This window comes from Leguminivora glycinivorella, chromosome 21 (genome assembly GCF_023078275.1).
Source record: "Leguminivora glycinivorella isolate SPB_JAAS2020 chromosome 21, LegGlyc_1.1, whole genome shotgun sequence".
Lineage (NCBI taxonomy): Eukaryota > Metazoa > Arthropoda > Insecta > Lepidoptera > Tortricidae > Leguminivora > Leguminivora glycinivorella.
Window position 1 is genome coordinate 7,323,192 of NC_062991.1, and position 25,595 is coordinate 7,348,786.

Sequence of the window (25,595 nt, forward strand, 5' to 3'; positions counted from 1 at the left end):
TTAAACGTCAAATTCATTTACTTGCCGGATCGATATTGTTAATCGCTATTATAATATAGAAAACAAGTGTTACAATTTAGAGTTAACTTTACTGTGAGATATTTGTGTTCATAGCAAACATGTCGCTAAAGGCCGCAAAGGTTCAATTAAAGACCCGTTATTTAATGTTAACGGATTATGCTGGCACAATTGTGGTACGACCAGGCACGATCGCCGCGACCGTAGCAAGGAGGCATTTCCGAGAAGCCTACAAAACGTATGTTTCGGCATACGAGTCATTGGTGGCGAGTGATTCGGAACTTGCAGAGGAGGAAAGACTACTGTACCAGCAGCAATTTAGCGAGGTAAATCGACTCCTCATTCAATTGGATGAGGCATCAGAGGAAGAGGAGTCCGGGAGGCCCTCAACCTCAAAACATCAAGGTAAGGTCAAACTTCCGTTAGTTCAATTGCCTACATTTTCAGGCTGCCTAGCTGAATGGCTGTCATTCTATGACTTATTTATGTCCCTTGTTGATGCGGGACCGCTTTCCGACGCGGAAAAACACTATTATTTAAGGACGTCGTTAAATAGTGAGGCACTATCGATTGTTCAACATTTGCCTATGGATGGCGACAACTATACAGTTGCCCTGGACCTCCTAAAGCAAAGGTATCACAACAGCAGGCAGCTGGTAGACACCTTTATAGGACAGATCCTAAACCTGCCCAACGTGGGAGGCCCCAATGTCAATTTAAGAACCCAGTTTTATGATCCTCTCAGAGAGGCCATCCAGGCGCTTAGGAAACTGAAGCAACCTGTCGATGAATGGTCGTATTTATTACTGCATTTAATTTTACAGAAGTTGCCCCTGCGCGTAAAGACGCTCTTTGAGGAGCGGCACGGGACAGATCCGCAAGTGCTACCGACCCTTACCCAGCTAGTGTCGCTACTAGATGAACAATGCCGGGTGCAGCAGGCGATCTCCCCTGCAGCAGTGGAACGAACTCCTGCGGCACGCCGGTCACCCACTGCTAGAGGTCGAGGCGGCGCAGCGCCGGCTCACCACCTGGCAGCCCCCCGGGTCCTGGCAGCACAACCGGAACCCAATGATCAGGTGAATCGTTCATTTGCAACTTGCTCTTATTGCTCGAGCAGTGCTCACACCCTGTACAAATGCCCCGCTTTCCTGGGACTGCCACCCTCGAAGCGCAGAACCTGGGCTAGAGATACAGGGGCCTGCTTCAAATGTCTCCGCGCTCATTATGCTAGAGAATGTATGTCGCGCAATTGGTGCGCGGCATGCCAATCATCAGTGCATAATTCGTTGTTATGCTCGGCTGTGGCAGGCATGTCGGTTGAGGAACCAGCAGCTGCAAAGGCTGTGCATCGAGTGCAAGATCAGCCACCGGCTCAGTCAGCCTCGTGGAGGCGATCACCACCGCAGCGGCGGTCACCACCTCGACCGGCCCCGCCACAGGAGAGAGGGCCGCAGCAGGCCCACTCATCACAATCATGCTCACCACTACCGTGGGGTGTGGAGGAAGCTAGGACTCCTCCCTATCAAACCAGACACCTCTTTTGGTGGCTGCTGGTCACGTTCCACGCCTGCCGGTTGGAGCGAGGGCCCGCCAGGCGCAGGAGACCTTCCACTCCTTGCGCTTTGGCACTCGACGCAGCCCTGAGCCCCGGCAATGAAATGATCTCACTGTTGGTGAACCAGAGGCACGGTGGATGACGCCATCCATCCGTGTCAGTCCTACAGCCATTGTTCTTGTTAGATCAGGTAATGGTACTTACGTTAAGGCTAGATCTTTGCTGGATACCGGCGCGGCTTGCTCCATAGTAAAGAAATCATTTGCAGATGAAGTAGGTTTGCACCAACAGTTTAATGGTACTAATATATTTGGAATCGGTGATCAAAAGGTCAATGTCCCCGGGACAATAGCAAAGGTAGTATTCAGGCCGGTAGGAAAAATAGTTCCGATAATTAGCGTTATAGCTACAGTTATGTATACAGTTACTGGGAATATTCCATATGTAAATGCATACCTCAAGGGTCACTTAGATGCGACGCAGCTCAAGTTGGCAGACCCAAAGTTTGATGTATCTCAAGATGTAGATATCATTTTTGGACTGGATATACTCAATTATATATATACAGGCTCAAAGATTCTCACTAACATTCCAGGTGTGGAGGCCTATGGAACGTGCTTTGGCCATGTACTGATGGGTGCTTTGTGGAAGCATCCCGCTGACATCTCAACGAAGCAGCTGAGAGGGACGTCCGTCGAGGACTATGGAGTCCATGCGACACGCCTCGAGGAGGTACTTGAGAAGTTCTGGAAGGTCGAGCAGCCTCCAGAGGATCCGGTGGAGCATCCGGAGCATGTCGAATGTGAAAGGTTGTATACCTCCAATACTACACGTATGCCTGACGGCAAATACATGGTACGGCTGCCCTTATTGACAGACAGACCCGCACTCGGTGAGTCGAGGGCCATTGCCGCACGCAGGTTTTATTCATTAGAGGCGAAGCTAGCCAAGAATCCAGTCTTTGCTGAGAAATACAGGAATTTCATGCGAGAATATGAGTCATTAGGACATATGTCGAAATCAAACTATCAATTTGATTCAGAACACTTTATAATTCCACATCATGGTATTTTTAAGAGGGATTCTGATAAGCTCAGAGTGGTATTCAATGGGGCATCTCAAAGTAGCAATGGAATATCTGTAAATCAGTGTCTTCACTCAGGAAAGCCGCTCCAGAATGATATTACCAAGATATTGTTGAATTTCAGACGACATCAGTTTGTCTTCACGGCCGACATCCGCATGATGTTCAGGCAGACGTGGATACACCCCGACGATAGGCGCTATCAGCTGATCCTGTGGCGTGAGGATCCGTCGCAGGACCTACAGGTATATGAGTTAAATACTAATACCTACGGGCTACGGTCAAGCCCCTTTGTCGCAATAAGGACGCTAATACAATTAGCCAATGATTGGCAAGCTCAGCATCCAGGCTCCCCAGCTGCAGACGTCGTGCGACGGCAGGTATATGTTGATGACGTACTGGCGGGAGCAGAGTCAATTGCGGAGGCCCAGCAGCTAAAATCGGAGCTCACAGATCTCATGAGCAGTGCTGGGTATGAACTTAGAAAATGGTCGTCCAACTGTCGCGAGTTACTGCAGGACCTACCACAGGAATATTGTGAGATACCTCATCAATTCGACGCAGAAGATAAGAGCCTCATAAAGGTATTAGGCATCCAATGGAACCCGATAAACGACACAATGTCATATCAAATCAACGTACCCCTAGGGCAAGCGATAACCAAGCGAAGCGTGTTAAGTACTATCGCTCGATTATATGATCCTTGTGGATACTGTGCTCCCATCGTCTACAGATTCAAACTGTTTATGCAATCACTTTTTTCAGATGGAATGACGTGGGATGAACCCCTCACGGAGGTTCAAGAAAGTCAATGGAACGAAATGGTTCAGGATTTAAACCATTTGTCTCACTTACAGATCTCTCGATGCGTCGCGCTACCGGGATCGGTATCATATTCACTCCACGGTTTTGGAGATGCGTCTGAGATGGGCTACGGAGCGTGCGTATACCTCCGGACAGCAGACGCCGCTGGAAACGTCATGGTACGACTAATTATAGCTAAGACTAGAGTTGCGTCGAAAAAGACCAAGCAAACCATTCCAAAGAATGAGCTAAACGCGGCTCATATGGTTTATAAATTGCTGAATCACGCCGCAGCGGCCTATGAAGATGAACTTGATATTGACAGCATAAATGCATGGTCCGATAGCAAGATAACGTTGTGTTGGTTAAACACTAAGCCACACCTGCTCCAAACATTTGAATGTAATAGAGTACAAGACATTCAACAGTCGAAGCGACTAATGACATGGCGCTATGTCCGGGGTGAGTTGAACCCGGCCGACGTCGCGTCGCGGGGAACCACAGCGAAAAGGCTCCTCAAGTGCAAGCTGTGGTGGTCACCAGACTGGCTACTCGAGGAGGAATCTCAGTGGCCAACGATGCCAGTCACCATGTCACCTGAGCTGCCAGGGTTCAAACAATTGGTACATGTCGTCGCTGAAGAGCAGTCATGGGAAGACTGCCTACTATCCAGAGTGAGCTCTTATAGTAAGCTCATAAATGTAACGTCATACATTTTACGGTTTTGCAAGAATATTCGTTTGCCGAAGCAGCAACGAAACTTGAACCAGACCCTGTCTATAGATGAAAATCGTGCCGCTACGAGCCACTGGATCAAGAAGGTCCAGTTGGATGCATACAAGGATGAAGCCATCTTACTGAAAAAAGGAAAATTAGTATGCAAGTCTCTCCAGAAATTAAGCGTCTTCGTAGATGAAGACCAGTTTATTCGAGTCGGCGGCCGACTCCGTAATTCAAGCCTGCGCTATGAAGCGAAGCACCCATTGCTTATTCCGAAGGATCATAGATGGACTCAGTTGTTGATGCAACATTATCACCGAATACATTGTCACGCATCGACAAGTGCGCTGATTAATATATTGAGACAGCGGTATTGGATCCCGTCAGCGAGACGTCAGGTTGCTCGCGTCATCCACAGCTGTACACCATGCTTCAGGTTCAGCGCGACCGAGCAGGCGCCGTTCATGGCCGACCTGCCCGCCGACCGTGTCACGGCCGCGCGTCCATTTTCCGGCGTTGCAACGGATTTTGCTGGCCCTTATCTGGTTAAGGCCAGCCAACTTAGGAATGCTAAATCAGTTAAAGCTTACCTGTGTGTTTTTGTATGCCTAGGTACCAAGGCCGTGCATCTAGAGCTCGTCTCGTCGCTGAGCACCGAGGCTTTCATCGCTGCGTTCACACGGTTTGTCAGTCGACGAGGGCTGCCCTCCCTCGTCCGTAGTGATCAAGGTACGAATTTTAAAGGTGCTAGCTCATACCTCCGTGAGGTTAATCAGTTCTTACTTGACCATGAAACCGTCCTGGCGGATGAGTTTCGTCGTCAAGACGTGCGCTGGGAATTCAACCCTCCAGGCGCTGCCCACATGTCTGGATTAGTCGAAGCGGCCGTAAAGAGTAGTAAGAATCTGCTTAAACGGGAAATAGGAGATCGGATCCTAACCTTTGAATTACTGTATACGGCCTTCTGTCGGATAGAAGCGGTTCTTAATTCTCGAGCGCTGGTTCCAATGTCAGAGGATCCTTGTGACCTGGAAATTCTCAGTCCAGGTCATTTTTTGATTGGTCAGCCGTTAGTTTCATTACCTGAACCTTCATGGAAGGACACAAATATGTCACGGTTATCACATTTCCAATTTGTACAAGCTATAACTCAGAAATTTTGGGCTAAATATTATTTTGAGTATTTGAACAATTTACAATCACGTAATAAATGGAATAGGCATGTACCTAATGTTGCAATTAATGATTTAGTCCTAATTAAAGATGACAATACGCCACCTCTACAATGGCGTAGGGGTAGAGTAATACAAATATTCAAAGGATCCGACGATGTTGTCAGATCGGTAAAATTAAAAACTCAGGAGGCGAACTCGTTCGTCCTGTTGTTAAATTATGTAAATTGCCCATGGAACTGTAATTAATCATAAGGAGTAATTCATTATAAATGTAAATTGAAATATTGCTACTAACGTATGTCTGTTTGAGTTCCACCAGGGAACCATTGTAACTAACAACCTAGTAAATAGTTTACCTTAAGTTTAATTTCACTGATGTAAAAATTGTGTGAAGATGTATCTAATGGTCACAGATCACTTCTTGCTAGATGCCACATGTAGTATTTGTATCTGAATTTTTAATTTGTTTGTTTTGTTCACTTGATCTCTAGAACGAGACAATTGAACAGCTTCAAGTCTTCAGGTCAATCTCCCCCCTGGGGGCCCCAGGATGTTCATGCAATTCGAAGCGCAATGGCGTTCCGCGCGCCATCTAGCGAGGCTAGTTGTAACTACGAAGTATCGAGCGACATCATTGGTCGTGATTCAGTATTGGCTAATATAGCAGTGAGTGCTGCCTCTCGCGGCGAGAGTTGAAGTTTGGAGTTGACCTGTGAGCTTGTAAGAACAAGCACGGTAAAAATGCGTTGAGAACGATTTGTATAAGTTTGCTGTTTTTGTATCGCGACGCGCGTTAAAATAGTGTCTAAGGTGTAACTCGTTGCATTAAAATAAGTGTTAGTTGAGCCCAGTGGTTTGATTCAACGCCCAGATACCATCCCCTGGCCGAGGTAGCTTCGGGGACGGCGCCGGTCCTCGCTCTGGACCTTAAAAGAGCGTGGTGGTCCAGCCTAGGTGTGAGGGGCCGGAGACGACGCGTCGACGGCTACGAGCACCATTTCTTCGGTGTACCAGACCGGCGGGTCCAGGACCTGGCCGTGTAGCGTACATAGCTATAATCTGACTATGTTTTGCTTACAAGGATTACCCATCAAGGCAAACTAGACCAAACGTGATGATTCCTCGCCTCGCCTTTGCGGTTACTTCACCATATGTTTGTGTACTTGAATAACTTATCATTGGCAACATAAATAATCATGATCACGTGTACACTTTCAAGGTTAATAACGCATTGACACTTGCTGGGAACTCGTTGCAGAGTCGCAAGTGGTTAGTTTTTATCAATGCTTTAATGTCAAACATAGGTAATTTTTTTTTTAGAAAATTTTTCTGAAACTTTATGTGATCAACCTATTGACTCAAAATACACTCAAAGTTTGTTTAATTGAAAAAATGTGTGGTTTACAAATAAAACTTCAGATTTGGTCATCAAATAAATTTGTGAGTGTGTTTAGTAAAACGTTCCACTTTGTCGGTTACGATTAAGGCGAGATTTACTTGTATCTTTATATGAATAAACTGACAAAGCGGCTTTATAGCGATAGACAAAGTGGGACGCACGCGACACGACAAGACGTTCTATAAATTAATACGCTGCCTATTAAATAAATACTACTACCAATTTACCTATTTTGTATTTGTAGAAGCTGTCTTAAGTTCTTTTAAAAAGACAACAAGGGCATTTTTCTCCTCGGAGTAGCATTTCTCCGAGAATGTCTAATTCTGCGCGGAAAAGTTCAAGCTGTAGTTGCAACAGTTTAGAATGTTGTAGAAACAATTCTAGAAGTAAAACATTGACGTTTAACTTTAGCCAAGTTTGATTGCCTGGGAAATAAGTTTACATTTCAGAGTTAGATGCAATTTATACTGTAACTGAGAAGTCTAATTGCGGTACTGTTATTAGTTTGAAATAATATTATTTGTGTAGCTGTCAAAGATATAGGTTGGAAGTTCTTGAACAAATAATATTAGTCTGATATCGTTTGAATAATTTGCTCTGATTAATAATATTTAAAAGACAATCTCACATTAGAGGTGTCTTCCTCTTCGTTCTAATCACCGTCATTATTCCCACAATTTCAAGCCTTAAAATGCATTATTCCATCTTCTATTGCTGCGTCGACTGTCTATGTTAAGTTTTACAAAGACAATTTAAAATCTCAGACAACTCTTTCCTTAAGGAAATCTTGCAACAAATGAGTTATGTTACGGTAGGACGATTCCACTGATTGCCACCTAGCGCGAAATAAGGGAGGTGCCACACAGCCACTTACGAACAGCATTTCAGTTGCGCGAAGTCTGAAAGTTCCGATTGCCGGTACACCCACGAGTTTTACACCAAACTGGCGCTATACAGAAACAGTATTGCTATAGTCTCGATTTTTTCGCGATTTAGCATCGATACAGATTCAGTCGCACAATTTTTACGGTGGTCCTAGGGACCATCCACACACAGGCGACGCACGTCCTGAGACGCGGAACGGACGTCAGCGCCACGCCGCCCGGATGTAATTTAAAAAACGTCTCCTCAGTAAAAATATGTATTATATAAAGACTGTTTTGTGTGTGATTGGAACATATCAATACTTTAATGTTATTCTTGGCACATGTTAACCATATCTTACCTAGTAACTAACCTTATCCAGTGTTGCACTAACATAAACTGCACCATCTTAGCATCATACGAATTTTATTAAAAACGCGCGACTGAATCGCTTCAAGTAGTGGTCGTGTGTATCCACCCTAAACTTTATAGTTGCGGAAGATATTAAACTTACTTATAAGGAAAAGACAGAAAAGAGCCAAAGGAAAGTACTAAGTACAACTTCGTGCGCTTCGTAAGTTAAGAAATTGACTTTAGTTAGTTCTGATTAGTCCCGCTAAGAGTTAATCTACTTTGAGAAAAGCTCTAAGTATTTATAGCGTTGGTTTTTCATCTTTGCCATTTGATGATTCCTTTATTTTAGCATGAAAATTCATTTTTATTTTCGTAGATTATCTTTACGTTTATTCTCGCGAATTTTTGTACCGGAATTGAAAAAAAGTAGTATCCAATTTTTGGAAACCTGTCCGACATATTTTTGGAAATCTGGTTTAGATTCGGGACTGCTTATTCAAATCGATGTATGTGCATTAAATATGTTGATTTCACTTCAAGGTCCTCAAGTAAACGTATCCTAGTATTCCTAAAACGTCAATATCTGTACTCCAAGCCTTATCACACTACCACATCTTATGCCTTTGCCTGGCTCAAACATAAATCCTCCGTAAGATATCCTGCCTGTCATGCCCCAGTAAATCTATCTAGATTTCAATTTGCCAACAAATATCTCACTGGTTTCCAAATCGACAGATCAGGCTGGAAATCTGAGCTGCGACTTACATGCTCTAGATTTGGAATTGAAACCCTTTTTACAAGATTGTATGTATCTCCTTCCTTTGTTACATGAATTCCTACTTTGTTTAGGAATTTGTATGTAGTTCAAAGCGTATCCGATCAAAGTTTGTGCATATATAGCCGAATACGGTTAAGAAAATCTTAAGTAATTTGCAAAACAAGCAATGCCATATTGTAAACCTACTAGTAAAAGTACTCTGATAAGAATAACAGCATAGTATTCAACTTACAATTCCGCGAATGGATCTATTATAGTATGAGTGGCCCATCATATTTTTTTATGTTTTGTATTGAGGAAAAGGACACTCTTCACCTTTTGCAGGCACTATCTTAGGCCCAGTGTATGTAGGTAGGATGTAGAACTTAACCAGTACCTAATGAGAGTAGATTCCGACGTTACTTAAATACTTACACATCCCAACGAGTCTATCCCTACGCTTTCTTGTCCTCTTTTGTACCTATTTCTAAATTAGATCGTTAGGAAACTTTATACGTGAAACATATATAAAATAGGAAAGGCTTTAAAAGCTGGTTCGTCTACGTTCGAAGGTTGTAGCCGGCTGGACATTGGCCAAGGTCTTGTGGTGCATTTATTGTGATGAGTTTTGGCTGCCATTTCAAAGGAACGGCACTCAATGATAAATCAGATTTAATATAATTATATCATCCCATGTTAGGAATGTGACCAAATATGTTGTTAGATACTTACAAAAATTGGGGCTTGTGTGAGGTTTTGTAACAACAAATCGTTTTTAGGATGTTGAACAAAATGTACCTGTGTCAAAAGTCACACAGAGAAATTTGCATTGTGAATTTAACAAGTTCGACTTGTTGCGGGTTTATCCGTTTGAAACAAAAATATGTTAGTTAACGGAATAAATCGCAATATTGATCAAACAAGTCTAATTTGTTCCAACAACTAGGTCAAACTTGTTAAAAGATCAATTGATTGTTGTTTGAATCAGACAAACATATGTTTAAAACAATATGTGTCATGTTGCTTTTATAAAATCGACTTGTTGATTCAAATATATTGTTGATTCAAATGACGAGTAACTTGTAGAATGTACTAGTTACACTTAACAAAATCTAACTTCGATGTAGGGAACAAATCAAATTATTTTATTAAATATTTTTTTGATTTGTTTTTTAAGTAGTAACACTACTATATATAAATTATAAACTGAAATAGATACCATACACTAAAGAAAAAGCGATCAAGCCCACTGGTGGCGAAGCCGGGAAACGAACCCGGGTCTCCAGCTAACGCGGCTGACGTGTTCGACCGCTACACCACCCCGACCGCCGAGGTACCCGTCGAAATTTCTCTAGTGTATGTTATCTCTGAAGGCTAGGCGCCTTTGACCAACTCTAAGGGCGAGCAATTTGTGCTTGCACCTCCTATATGAATCCTTTTGCAGGATTACGATATAGCGAGAGAGATGTTGCTGCCATCTATCGATGTAGGGAAATTATTTTATTAAATATTTTTTTGATTTGTTTTTTAAGTTTGAATGAAGTCTGTGTAACGCCGTGTCTTGCGTGGGCGACGGTCGCGCGACCGTCGCCGTCGCGTCTCATACTTCCATATCGATAAGGTTTGATTTCGTATGCGTCGCATCGCCGTCGCGTGACCATCGCGCGACCGTCGCCCACGCAAGCCACGGCGTAAGCCAGTGTAAGGTGTCCCCAATATTTATTTATATTTATTTAATGTTCTGAAAAGTGACTAATATTTTTTTTTATCAATGGGCATGGGTCATTTTTTAGCTGTTATTATTTATTATCTACTTATACGTACGTAATAGGCATAGGTATAATAATTTGCTAATAACCCTGACCCTGACTTGATAGAAACCAATGATATGCAAATTGCAATAAATTTACTACCTTATGATATTGAAAACATGTAATATTACATGAGTACTGTATTAATTTTATTGAAGCGTGGGTCTTTATGAAAATTATCTTGATCATATGTTTTGTTAATGTAGGTTAATAAAAACAATTGTTAAAATAAACGTCAAATGTTATGATTCTTAGTACATTTAAATAAAGTAAACAATGTGCAGAAGGATGAATAGGGAAGTTTTAAAGATCTCTTACTATTCATTTGGAACTTTATCAGCATAGCAACAAGGAGTTTTATTCCATGTACGCTGACATCGTTATTACGCAGTAAAAAGCGCAAATAATGAGAGCAGCCTAGTTTTTTTTTAAACTGGCAATCCCGGTCCCCTGGGGATAGGGTTGGTACTTTTTCAGGATACCATTTTTTATACTTTTTTTATATTACGCAAAATTTTTGACGACGTTAAACTTTCGTAAGACATATTCAAACATTTAAATGTACTCACGCTAATACATCGCGTTCGGCGATATGTTTCGAGTCATAAGGAGACCCATCATCATTGTGCATTCATTATTGCTAGCGGCGGCTAGACACCGTGCATCCGTCCGTGCGTGAGTGCTTCTACTTCTATCACCACAAACTATTAACTACGTTTTCTATAATTCACTTTTTAGGTTTAATATAGGTGAAATGGGAGAGATCCCTTTAATGGATAAGTTCGCCTTTTGTACTACCTTCTTCTTGTTTCTTTTATATCTAATGTTGTCTGTTTTGTTTTGGTGGTCCAATATTTACAATAACGTGTTTATGTTTAGTTACCTAGTTATTTACTCCGGCACCGAAACAACAACTTTCATAAGTTCATCTTCTTCCTCCTACCCTTATCCCACGTTATGTGGGGTCGGTACAACACGTCTTCCTCTTCCATTCTCCTCTATCTTTCGTCATCTCAACACTCACATCTTTCTTCCTCATATCCTCTTTCACACAATCCATCCAGCGTTGTTTGGGTTTACCCCTCCCCTCTCATCCATCAACCTTCATCTCCAACATTCTTTTGCCTATATGACATTCATCCCTCCTCATTACATGACCGAACCACGCCAATCTGCCACTCCTCACCTTTTCCGTTATAGGCGCAACTTTCAAACTTCCCTAATATACTCATTCCTGATCCGATCCATTCTGGTCACTCCACACATCCATCTCAAAATTCTCATTTCCGCTACGTGCACTCTCCTTTCATCCTCCACCTTTGTCGCCCAGCATTCAGATCCATACAATACAACAGCTTTCATAAGTTCATAATCACAAAAAAACATTTTTTCATAACCCTGATCCCACTTTAATAACCGTCTATCTACTAAAACTGGGTCGGTCCTGCACCGAGCGCATTCAGGCGTATTAATCAAGTCTGTGCGGCTGAATGGGGGTTGTGGGGGGCGCGGGGGGCGCGGGGGGACGCTCCATTTGACAAATAAACTATACTTGTCGTAAGTACGCCCCTGGGTTTCTTGGAGGCGGTTTTTTACTTGTGTTAGATATAATTTTATATTAGTACTGATGAAAAAGATCTCTTGTGGACAATAGTAGTTGAGTTTATGGTGGGGGATTTGACCGTTGGGATCACGAATCATCGATTTGACGAATAATCTAAACTTGTCAAAAATATGCCCGAGGGTTGTTTGTTTGAAAGAATTTACTTGTTTTGGAAAGGAGATAGTTCATATCTCTTTTCGTATCCCAACCTATTGGGATATCAAATTAAAGGCGACTTCAATATCATATGATGAACGAAAGAACATATCGTCACTACTTTTAAAAAAACTTGTATCTTCGTCTGTCAATGAAAAGAAAATTGTAGTAAGTATGTATGGATTGCATATAGACTTACTGCGTTTTAACTTTGAGGAGCAGCGTGAGATACGAGATTTTTTAAAAGTAGTGACGATTTATCTGATATTGAATTGTCATTTCTTAGCATAGATAATGATCTTCCGAATGACGTATCGCGTGATAATTTGTTTCGTTAATAAGTAAGTGCACTTGTAAATTGCTTTATTATGTTGTATTAACCTTTGGTTTTTATTCTTCATCAAAGCATGTTCCTGTATAAGTTTTCAGGGTATTATTTGGCGTGTGTTACTCGTAGTATACTATATAAGTATGCCAATTTTAACTTAGCATGTTACGACGGAACACATCTTAAAATTATTAAAGAAGCTCGGCCAATAGTTACTGGAGTGGCCTATTTGAAACATCTCAAGTAATAGGTACAACTTTTATACTATTTCCTCAATATCCAGTTTCCAAAGTCCCTCGATTATATTTACACTTCCGGCCACTCCAGCTGCATCTTATTCCTGATGTAGGTCAGGTCAATACAGAAAAATGGAGTTGAAGAGACTCCTAGCTGATCGTTGGCCAATGCTGGCACGCTGCCAGGGTTTGGAGTAATTGGCCTCTTCATTTGCGCAGATTATAAGTGAATGCAGGTTAAATTTTCTATCCTGTGACATGATAAAGATATAGGTCAGGTCAATACAGAAATATGGAAAATTTGTTTAATGCTGGCATGCTGCCAGAGTTTGGAGTAATTGGGGTCCTAATTGCGCAGATTATAAATAAATGCAGGCAATTTTTTTATCCTGTGACATGATGTTAGTATTGCCGGCATAGATTTAATGTGCGACCACACCGCTGCTTAAAAAACGGCGACGGTACGGAATCGCAGTGACGCATCGTACCGTCTGCGTATTTTGAGTAGCGGTGTGGGGAGCATGCGGTAAAAACGGTACGGATACGATGCGTCACTGCGATTCCGTACCGTCGCCGTTTTTTAAGCAGCGGTGTGGTCGCACCTATACGTTTTGTTTGTTTTTGCGTGCGTGCTGACATCATTAGGGACCATCCACACTCATAAGACGCATGTCTTGCGGCGCGCAACGGACGTCTCCGCCACGCCGCCTGAATGTAATTCAAAAAACGTCTCCTCAGTACATTTTGTATAGGAAGGACGTAAGACGTTGCCGTGCAGCGGGCATTTTTATTCGGTCCGTGCAATGTTGTCTATGAAGAATTGTTTGGGTCGTTTTTGAAAGAGTTTTTAAGTTGTTTACTTTTGTGTGATCTCAATTACTATTGTGCCGACCACAACCCGTACAAAGTTGGTTTTGGGTTTATACCATCACCATCCCTTAATGTGTATACTACAACACCATTGACAAAATGTATGCACATTAGATTAGTATCTATTACCAAACGTATGTGTTTATGTGTTTATTTCAAGAATTATTTCAACGCCGACTGGTAACATAGATTTTTCTAAAAATTGAAGAAGCCAAGTTCTGCCACATTTTTCTGCGAGATACCATAGAATATTAATAGACAATAAACAATCTAGATTTCGTGAATTTCCTTTATTATCCTTTTTCTCGGCCTCGTCACGATAATTGAGTGTGAAGTGTTTACCTTACCTGAATAGGGGCGCACTTTGATATATTCTCGGAAGCTGAATTTTTCAAGCCCCGTTTCTCTAATGACGTCAGCACTAGGGTTTCTGCTCGAGAGTCTCGAACTCGAGACTTCTCGAGAATTTCGGCTTCATTCGAACGAGAAAAAAATGAGGTATTCGAGACGTCACCCGAATGTAAAGTGACCTGAAGTGAAATGCATTTTACCTTCTGCCTCTCATCGCGAGGCGGTGACGGTGACTTTATTAAAGCGATCTAACCTCTCATTCCAACGCTGGCAGCGACTTTGTTTTTGACAGCCTCTGATTTAAAAGCAATTCGACGAAAAAGTCAGCGCGTTTATATATCTTGGGTCATTGATAACCTGCGAAGAGTGCTATGGCTAACTTCGACAAGATTTGGAAGAACAGAGGAATTCAAAATAAAGTGGATTATTTCGATTTTATGTTTTTATAATAATAAATAATAATAATAATATATAATAATAATAATCTTTATCTTTATCTTATTTCGGTCTTCTCGATAATCTCGATATTTATGTATGGTGCCGAAACTTGGACCCTGAAAAGTTTTGATGTGGCTAAGATTACTATAACTTGAAAAGCTAGAAGAACTAACAAACATCTCTATTTTCCAAGAACTGAATATCACCACACGTTCCAAAATTTAATTTTTCGGACACATGAGAGCACCAATGCATAATATGTTAATGGTAAACATTCTAAATGGTCTGACTGCACAGCGTATAAGTCCACATGTATGACCGCGTTCAATGGAGACACGCTACTTGTGGTCGCGATCCTCGGCAATGAGGAAACGAGGAAGAAGAAGAAGTTATTTTAAACGTTTAATTTCAATGACATTATGATTTAATACATGACTTTTAATTTACTTAACCCGTGCACAGGCGGGGAAGTTAAAGGATTAGGTATTATTTTCAAGACTATAAGTGTAGTTTTCTTGTTAAAATTTGATTTATGTTTATTTCAAAGAAGATTTTTATTGCTCTTACGCATTTTTTATAATAGTGTGGTGCAATAAAAACTACTAATCATATTGTTGTTTATTCTTTTATCAAAATTTTACCATTTATAAAAAAAGACTCGAGACTTCTAATAGGTCGAGAAATGAAGCAAAAATCTTCGAAAGGTTGGAAATTTGATGCCTCTTTAGGACGATACGGTAGGGGTCGATTCTCCATACAAACGCTGTCGATTATATTCTGCTTTTTAAAGACAAAAACGGCCTTTTTCATTGTGGCGCAAAAAAAGGTGCGATACTCAAGATTGGTAACAATTAACCAAAAAAGTTAAACGGTCCGACATAAATTATTTCATTATTATTCAGATTCTCAAATTTCGTTCCGATTGATTAAGTTTTGAAGGAGGAAGGAGTCGAAAGCGGAACCTCGATTTTAAAGATTTTTTTGAAATATCTTTTGACTGAGTTGTTCTTAATGGACAATTTTTTTTCGATAAATCTAGTTAATAACACTGTTTTCGCAACCGTATCCTCTTAAATGTAGATATATGACTTTGTTGAGGCTGAGGTTTTTCTGAGTATGAAAGGTAGACGATCATTTAACGTTTGGGGGATTTTAAGAAAACAGGCTTTGAAACGGACCTATTAATATTTATTTTTCATGAAAATCTATCTAATATGTCGCGGTCGGGGGTTTCTTCATTTTAATTTTTGAACTTTATCAATGTATGCCATGTGACAAATTATCAATAAAAAGTGCAAATGGCGGACTTAACGCCTTAAGGCATTCTCTACCAGTCAACCATTTGGGCAAAACAGAGATAGTTAGTTTGGTGCACAAGATTATAAAGCCAGTGTGAGATTGTAATTATTAAATACATAGGTATCGACACCTACTATCAAGAATAAAGAAAAATATCAAGAAGAATATCAAGAAGTAATTGATAGTTCTATTTGAATTATGATACCTAGTACGAGTAACTATCGGTTTAGTTACCTACGTTTTCTAGACAATTTAGGAAAGAAGTACGTAGAAGTATTTCAACTCAATATAAAGATAAAAGTTAATAAGAATAGAATGAAATTGTCAAACAGCTGAAACAGTGCATGCAATAAAGTCTTACAACCAAATACAAGCTTGCACCCACTTTCCAGAGCTGAAAGTTTGCACGAGTTGCCAAACAGAACCTTCTTAAATATTAATTACTATTTGCTAGGAAACATTCAAAATGGAATACCTTACTCGTGTAGTTGAAGTTTTTAATTAACTACCAAGTGCCGAGTGCAGAGCGTTTGGTCAACAATTCAACATGTATGAAGTTTTACCGAACTTCGTGTGTCGTAGGTCCCACTACGTATGCTGTTCAAACTAAGTTTGATGAATAAAATATGGGTACATAATATACATAAACATACATTCGTGTCTATATTCCTAAAAGGGGATTAATGCTCAAGTTTCAGTGCCGATCTTAGGGACCATCCACAACCAGGCGACGCATATCCTGAGACGCGGAACGGACGTCAGCGCCACGCCGCCCGAATGTAATTTAAAAAACGTCTTCTCAGGTGCCACAGCCGAATGGCATTTCTGCGACGCGAAACGAAAACTAAACGCCGAGAAAGGTAGTCTAGCTCTGTCGCGTCCATGCGCAAGAGCGATAGAGATAGATTCTACGTGCGTTTCGTTTCGTGAGCGTTTGTGCCACTCGGCTAGAAGGACGCGCAAGGGACGGCGCCTGGCGCACCTGGGGGCGCGTCTTACGTCCTTCCTATACAAAATGTACTGAGACGTTTTTTAAATTACATCCGGGTGGCGTGGCGCTGACGTCCGTCCCGCGACTCAGGACATGCGTCGCCTGTGTGTGGTGGACTGGTTGAAAAGAAACCGAAATTGTGATATCGCAGCTGCTAGCCGAGGCTATAGACTAGCAACCTGTCACCACAATTCAACCCAAATCCCACAGTCGACTTATTTATATGACGAGAGGACCCACCCCTTTCCTCTGTGAAATCCGTCACCACACGGGGTCATGCTATTAATTTTGGTTGTGCCACTCGGTGCCAAGCGATGTGACCGGTAGTTCGCGCGATACGATTGATCCTTTCAATTCTTTTTTTATTTTCTATAGACCAATTTATATACTGAATTGGGTTATTGACACGAGTATATATATCAGTTTGCTCGACTTCCTTTTGATAGCTTTTGGTTTAGTAACATAGTTACAGATGCAGATAATCTTATGGTAAATTCTAATTTGGCAAGCAAGAGCAAACCTGTTAACACAGGTTGTCATCAAAATGTCATCAAGCCAACAGTGATATTTTGTATCCGCGACTGAAATATGTTTTTAAAAAAAATAAGTTTATGTAATGCGCGAATAGCTAAAATAGTGTCCGATGGCACGTGTTGTTTTGATAGTCTCTAGTCTATTATTATTTTCATGATATTATCTTTGTACCTACTATAACATCAAATGTGGATTACCATTATCATATCGCAGCATGATATGAATGTATTATTTATGTATTATATTGATTGTATGTAAATAATATTGCTATACTTGTCAATAGTTGTCATGCTTTCTAAATTTATTTTTCTCACTGCACCCACATTCGCGAATTTCTGTTTGGCCCTATGGTTGACTGGTAGAGAATGCCTCAAGGCATTAAGTCCGCCATTTGTACTTTTTTTTTCCAATTGTGCAATAAAGTTTAAATAAATAAATAAATAAATAATCATAAGCTTATTTGAGATACATTATATGGTGGAACTAAATACTCACAGATTACCAGTTCGCCTATCAGTTATTCACTATTGTTATTGAGCACATAACACGAGTTTTTGACATTTAGAATATGTACATTATTGGATAATACGAGTAATCGTTACGGAAAATGATTATGGTGTGGAGAAAGTGAGTATCGCCCCAAAAATTAACCAAAAGATAAATAAATAGGTTTTCTGTGACGTTACAATTGAGAACAAAATATATTTATTCTTTTGAATACAGGCGGCAAAAGACACATTATAACAAATACAGAAAGGAATAAAGTGACACAAGATCCTCATCTCAGCATGTTGCTGGTGACTTCCAGCGCTGATCTTTCGATGAGACCATCAAGTGAGAAAGACTCACAGAAGGTAACAGACAGAAGAAAAACAAAATACATGTCAATAACAGTGGGCGAAAAGTTAGATGGCAGATAAAGAAAAATAACAACGGACTGTGATCCTAACAATAACAGAAAACAGAACATATTAACATTATGCTATCCAGCAACGTATTCCAGCACCTATATAAACTCTGGTAATATTTGGGCACTTTTTGAATACATACAATCAAGCCTTTATCCCATAAAGGGGTAGGCAGAGCACTTGGAACTACTCAAGTTTCATTGCCACTCTTGGAATTATAATACCTATAATCATAGATATGGTATTTGACTTTTTACTAAAGACATTATCGACATCTCTCACCGTTACCACAAACTCATCAGACTGCTACCGCAAAGATATTGATGACGTAAGAACGTTGAAGGTCGAAAGCAAATGACAGTTTTCAGTTCCCATTTATGAGCGAAGAGTTTCCTTTTGCACCGAAGTGTGATTGAAAACGGAAGATGGATATTACTTTGGAAAGTTTCTATATTATCTTTGGTTCAAAGGTTTTTTTTAATTTATTTTTAAAGATTTAACTCTTATTTCATTCATAATTTCAAATAATGTTATTCAGTTGGATTCCCCGCTTAAGATAGTAACAATGTCTTTAGGTAAGTACTTAAAATGTGGGTAAAATAAAGTTTTGTCGATCTCGCAAAAAATTGACGGTTTTGAAATTGAAGTTTTTGTACATGTTACTATGTACACCTCCATAGACACCATAGTATGAAAACGCTTTCCATTGGTGCAACTTTCCTAATTTACTTCCCTAATATAAATCCTTTATGTTTACTAGTAAACTATTTAATTAGGGTTACCTATTCATCATACTGACCCCATTTCAAAATGTTGTACGTGTTCAAAATTTAAATTAAATATTACGTAGTTAAATAGAGGTCGGAAGTGTAACACGTTAATTACAGTTCAGATAACTATGCAGTTTTGCTTGTTATGTACAACTTTACTAACGAACCGCAATAGTTTTCAGCCCGGTTGTATTCTCTTTCCGTAAACACATGTAGGAATCGACGCCATTTTAACTTGACCTATAAGATTTATATTGACCGGGATATAGACCGTGATTTTTCATTTTTGATGAGCTCCCGACGTTTCGACGCAGTTACACATCATTATCACGGAAAACTGAAGAAGGGGCTGGATGGATATCAAAGTCGTGTAGACAACGCGCGATCAAAAATTTAAAAGTATGCACGGTTTATATTCCAGTCAATATACCTCTAAGTCTGATGAAAATATTTAAGCGTGGATTATTCAAAATTCTTATTGACCTGGCACTCTTATTTCGGGGCAGAGCACTGAAAATAGATGGCGGGAAGACCTCGATGCATTCAAGTTCGACTTGTTGCGGGTTTATCCGTTTGAAACAAAAGTATTTTAGTCAACGGAATAAATCACAATATTGATGATACAAGTCGAATTTGTACGAACAACAAGGTCAAACTTGTTAAAAGATATTTGATTCAATCAGCCAAACATATGTTTAAAACAATATGTGTCATGTTGCTTTTATAAAATCGACTTGTTGATTCAAATATGTATATTGTTGATTCAAATGCTTGTAGAATGTACTAGTTAAACTTAACAAAATCTAACTTGTTGTTTGAACCAAAGAGCACGTAGGTGCTATTTTATTTAACCAAAAAACTTGTTGAACGTCATGAAAACTGGTTTTGTTTTCTCTCAGTGCACATAATTATTATGCTATTGAAAAATAATTTGCTAAAATGTATAATAAGAACGTTCTTATACTGGTTGAGGTTAGTAAGTGGCTCGCGTTTTTGAATTGACCAGTCTGAAGCATTACGTAGTATCAAATATGCTAAGCTCGTATGGTAACTACTGGCTACGGACTTAATATGGTTGTTGGTTGAGATAAATTGCGTCTATATTTCCCAGCTCATATAATACAGCAACTTTCAAATCAAGGGTGAACAAGTGCCTTCTGGACGATCTTACTCACGTCTTCGCCTCGACTAGTCGGTGGCCATGAGTAAGCCCATTAAAGCAAAGAATGTAAAGATATGGTTATATTTCATTTCAAGTGTGAGGCATATTTCAATGCGCTTGAGATAATGATGATCGTCAAATAAAGCTACGCTGGCTTTTACCAACCCACATCCCAAGACGCTTTAATAACTGAATATTGAGAACATTACCCGTAGCACTCAAAAATAAAGCTGTAAGGAAAACACCACTTGACGTTATTGGAGAATTGCGAAGACATACTGGAACATCCATGTTCTGTTAGGCAACTATGGTTCCAGGCTATTTAGCGTGGGAATAGTAATTTAAACTCGCAAATACAATTCGGAATTACCCGACAACCCTCTAAACGTGCGTCGTGGGTGTTACTCGAATGTGACGATGCAATTCTGTTTGCGAACTGCTCTAATACAGACGTCATTCCAATCGAAGACCCTAGAAAACCAGTATATTTGCGGTCCTGGATAACTTACAGTTGTTACGGGTATATGGTTTGTCTAACATTGGTTCTCCTGAAATACGTCTGTTTTCGTGCCAAAGAGAATTAAGATCCAGGTTGTATTTCACAGTGCATATGAGATAAATGATCAGGTAACTATTGTAAGTGAGAACTGCTTGTACATTCAATCATTGTTTAATAGTAGCGTATAAAACGACGCTTCAAAAGTATCACTGTCAAATACTTTTCCCATTAAAGATATATTCATTTCGCTTCCACATGGTGCCAACAGATTACCAGTTTGCCCGAAATTATTAGCCTGTCACTGTCAATCATTCGTCGCCTTTTGTGATTTACTGACACCATGACATTACTGATGATACCTACTGATGTCGAACGGCGTACTCCACAGCTTACCTGTGGACAGCTTTAGTACCTACCTGGACAGCTTTAGTACCTACCTACCTACAATAAGTAAATTATACCTAGTTGTAAAACAGCACGCAACATACCTTGATAAGTGAAGGAAGAAAGGGGAGGCATTCGGCCAGTAGTGGGACACAAAGTAGATGATCATAAATCAGACATTATATGTAGTTCTATAGGTGGTGGTTTTAAATCTGTATACTCGTAGTCATGATACTTGGCATATTTTGACATTTTTAACAATAATTACTACCAATTACTACTAATATAATTATTAATTTAAATACACCATGTAATAATCATGTAACGCCGTGGCTTGCGTGGGCGACGGTCGCGCGATGGTCGCGCGACGGCGATGCGACGCATACGAAATCAAACCTTATCGATATGGAAGTATGAGACGCGACGGCCACGCAAGACACGGCGTAAATAAATTTTGACGTGTAATATGTAACAATATTATAAATAAATGAGTATGAGTAGATTGATCTATCGCCTCTTCAAACGATTGGAATGATCTGTATTTACATGCTGAATCCGCTTAGCGAACACCACTAGGAAAGTTTTAGAACTAGTTGTCTTTGAATTGTTTCATTGCATTTACTCAGTTGCAGTGTTTATTTATTCTCGTTCTCTTATCGTTCGCTCGGATAAATTAATGGGTTTCTATCAGAGGAGAATACGTAAGTAGTCGTGAAATAGGTAAGTAAACTTTACAACTTCAGAAAAAAACAATGAAGATAGAAACAGACGACATTGGTAATTTTAACGCTAAATCGTGAAAAGTAGAAGTTGCTGGAAAATACTTAAGCATTCTTAAGCAGCAAGTAGTAATCGCTCATAGAAAAAAATAGGTAGCGGCAAACGGAGAGCAATATTTGTATTTATCGACTATCACAAAAAATATCAATAAGGAAAACTGAATAAAATATTACTATTTCGTTCACTAATAATCTATAAATATTACGAGTACATATGGAGGAAGGATGGAAGAATAGTATTTTATGCAACAGGCGTTTAAAGGAGGTCAAAAAAGACGAGTGGCGTGAGTAACAATTTGCCGAAGCCGAAAATTGTTATTGAGACGCCACGAGTATTTTTTGACTCAGTTAAACACCGTTGCATACAATACTTTTTCTACGACCATGCACTTAGTTTTTAATAGTTTTCTTGAATAAATTTCGTGAAATTCACACTGTTTCCTGTATTTTGACTCAAAGGTTTGTACTGTCAGCTCGGCTGCGCAAAGCCTTTCCGCGCACGCCCGCAGTGTCGTTATAAGGCGTTGCCATGGTTACAGAGCCAAACAATGCGTTTTCAGTTTTTTCGATACTGCGCGCATGCGCGGAAAGCCGGCGGACGCTGGCTTTGGGGAATAGACCTTTATGTAGGGTTTTAAAGATCTGTGCACGACCCTGTAAATGACGAATAACAGTTCGGGAGTAGAAAAAGAAAATAAGAATCGTCCATAACTTTATTAGACGGATATGTCAGATCGTGTAACAGATTTCAATCTCATTTGAAAAAGCCAAATGAATCGATTTTAAGAAAGTCCGATTCCCTTGAGGTTAAACAAATATTAAATACTCGAAACACCCCACAGCGTTTGATATTATTGAACGCTGTTTGATGACAGAAAAAAGGTTTATTTACCAGCCTTCCCCTCGCAAATATGACTGTAATTTACAAATAATTTATAAACCGCGCTACTTTCGTAGGTATACCTACTTTTTTTATACCCCTCGCGTCATTTAGGTTCTTCTACGTTCTTTGTAAAAGTATTTAGAAAGGAAAAGGACCATGAGGTTTTATTGAAGTACAAGTGGAACTTAAAGGATCATCGAATCTTTAACGAACAAAACGAAATACCGCATTGCATTTCACAAAAGAGGAGTGAAGTTTAGAACGAAGGGTGCCAAGTTTTCGCTCCCTGACATAGTTGTGTAATGCATTGCAAGCATAATGTGTGTTTATTCGTTTTAAGCTTTATGTACAGAAACATCTGTGTCATCTTTGTTTGAAAATATAGTTACCGTACTTATCATTTTATATCATTACGCTATTGCAACGAAAACTTTTTTAACCCTCTGTCACGTTCTGTCAAGTTCTAGTGCTTATTGGAAACATGAAGATTTCTAAAGATATCACAATAATCAGTCTTTTTCACCTGCTTTCTAACCTAAACGGCACAAGTCGTGACAACCGTCTCGTATTTTCTATCCGCTAACAGGATACACACGATTTTCATTGTTTGCTTCACGTTTGCGTTTCTGTTTGACTTAAGGCTGATTAGAACGTATTGAGTGAACTTTTAGTTCATTTTTCCAATTTTGTTTTGGCCATAACGTTGAAAGTAACGAGAGAATTCAATCGGGACTCAATTTGTTGGTACAGCAATTTATTTTATCGACTGCAGTTTCATTTCACACCTTATGTGTTGGTGCAAAATATTTGTTTTATCGTTGCTTTTAATTTTGTTAGTTGTTAGATAGTTTCATTGTTTTGTATTCCGAATTTTCTTTTTGGAAGGGTCAGATTCTCATTTCCCTTTCTAATAATTCCATAATTCTGTTTTGCTTATTAAATAATCGTTTGATTTAGTTTCGAATGCTAGTATCTCGACAAAACTCATACAATCTCATAGTTGCTCACAATGTTTTTTGAGATCGATGGACAAATACTTAAAACCTGTAGAGTAGCTGGTTCTTATAGCTACACATCTGAAAGCATTTCGCCAATTTGAAGCGGAGACGCTTTCGCTCGATCAATGATGATAAAAACTCACCAAATAAGGATACATAATATCTTTCTATCTTTACACTCCAATGTCCAAGCATTCCCAGAAGTAGAAATTGCCCCAGTAATCTCGTACGGTATCCAGTCATCGACTATTATAACGCGCCGGTCACGCTTGGCTCGCTCCAGCGCCCACTGTCAAGGTACGCTGCGCTGGCGCATTGTAGCTTTAAAACGGCATAAGCGACGCATTTGCATACGAGGATGTGACCTTATGTGGTTAGGACCGTTGTAATCAGTTGAATATGGACGGTGGTAATAAGGAATGAATTAATGTCAGGATTGTTGCTAGAGTAGTTTATTGACAAGTAAACAGAGGTTAATAAGTTTAGCTTCAGACTCAGTATGATGGTCGGTACTACTACTTGGGTGGTTGTTTTAGCAAATTGTGTTCATTTTAGTCTGTTGGCAAAATTCCGATTTTCAAGAATGACCGAAAGATATTTTTGCTTGGATACAACAACATTGTGCATGTGCAATGTAACAATTATATAGGAACAAACCGTTAGCAGAATGTAAAATATACTATAAAAAATGCCCTTTCATTGAGATTAATTTGGAAGACGTTATTAAAAACTCGAACGGGATTTGTCGCTTCTTCAACAACTCCTATGTCACATAATCGAAAACAGTTTTGAATGAAAATATCTTCAGTTTTGTCACGCTTGTTACCAACGATGACCGTCTCTTCTCAACAAGTTGCCGACAAAAGGTCGATCGACAAAAAGCACACAATTGACAGATGACGAGTCAGTGCCATCTCGTTAGACATTGATGAAATAATTTCCGCTCTGTGCTTGGTCCATCGGTCCTTACTTTACATTTGTTGAGAATACTTCAATGAATCTTTCTATTAAAGGTCAGTAATGGAAATGGACGGAGCAAATGGCTGATGTTCGTGGAGTTAAAATATTCTGTGTGTCAATTTTTAAACGATTTCAAATAATTCCCGTCTATCCTATACTTATTATTTGTCATCTTAGTGAAGTCCTATTTTGCCACGTACCAGTATATTTTTTGCTCATCTAGGTACACATAACGATATCTGGATAATCAGTTGTTAAATTATATGACAGATACAGACCGTACATATTAAGTGTCTTAAAATTTTCATCAACATCACTCTACTAAATAAGTGGGATGGTCATGTAGAGATTATTCATTACTTTGAGTACTCTGTTATAACTCCATATCTATGTTGATACATGGCTACGGTCTTGCACATTCGCTTACTTTGTTCGTAAAATATGGTGTCTAAATTTGAGGCATTCCATTTGAGAAGATCCCTTATCTGCAATCAGGACTTTTCTATCAGAATTTGTTTGGAAATTTCAGATGGATAGGACCTTATTGCATATGATGCATGCATATGAGCCCTTCTGTAACGGAAAGTCACGTGTGCATCTAGTAGTTTCATAATGTTAGTTTACATTTTCATCAACCTTATCTCCATGTTTTCACCTACATTACCCAACTTTAAAATTATGTCGCAACTTTCCGAAGAGGTTTCGAGCCTCGGTCGCACAGATCACCTCAACTACTAGACGGAACATTAAAGCCAGTTCAAAGTCACATTTTGTTCTCTCGTAGTAATGGGAACACAACCACTTGATCCAGTTGCGTTAACGATTACAATCAGCACTCGTAGAATATTTATAAAAAAAATAGTTTTAGGATTGACCCTGGGCTGTTGAGCTATGGTTGAGTA

At 39.7% G+C, this 25,595-nt stretch overlaps 2 protein-coding genes across 3 annotated transcripts in view; both read left to right on the top strand.

The window, feature by feature from the left end:
• The window catches only part of LOC125237322 (IQ motif and SEC7 domain-containing protein 3), a 284,222-nt gene that overhangs the window by 200,746 nt on the left and 57,881 nt on the right, over nucleotides 1–25,595 (top strand). The gene's annotated exons all lie outside the window — the stretch shown is intronic.
• On the top strand, nucleotides 1,540–6,204 carry LOC125237428. Of its 2 annotated transcripts, none has more exons than XM_048144492.1 (2): nucleotides 1,540–2,905; nucleotides 3,518–6,204. In XM_048144492.1, exons 1-2 carry the CDS (start codon nucleotides 1,715–1,717, stop codon nucleotides 5,603–5,605), a joined length of 3,279 nt encoding a protein of 1,092 aa, XP_048000449.1. In that variant the 5' UTR covers nucleotides 1,540–1,714; the 3' UTR covers nucleotides 5,606–6,204. The 2 variants fall into 2 exon arrangements, with proteins under 2 accessions (XP_048000449.1, XP_048000448.1); XM_048144491.1 differs by having other exon boundaries at nucleotides 1,540–1,766; nucleotides 2,172–6,204.

Excerpts from the sequence above, each read along its gene's own strand:
- LOC125237428 (XM_048144491.1), top strand. The coding sequence starts at position 1,715 with ATGACGCCATCCATCCGTGTCAGTCCTACAGCCATTGTTCTTGTTAGA. Across the intron at positions 1,767-2,171 it reads CATTGTTCTTGTTAGATCAG|GTGTGGAGGCCTATGGAACG; the intron begins GTAATGGTACTT and ends CTAACATTCCAG.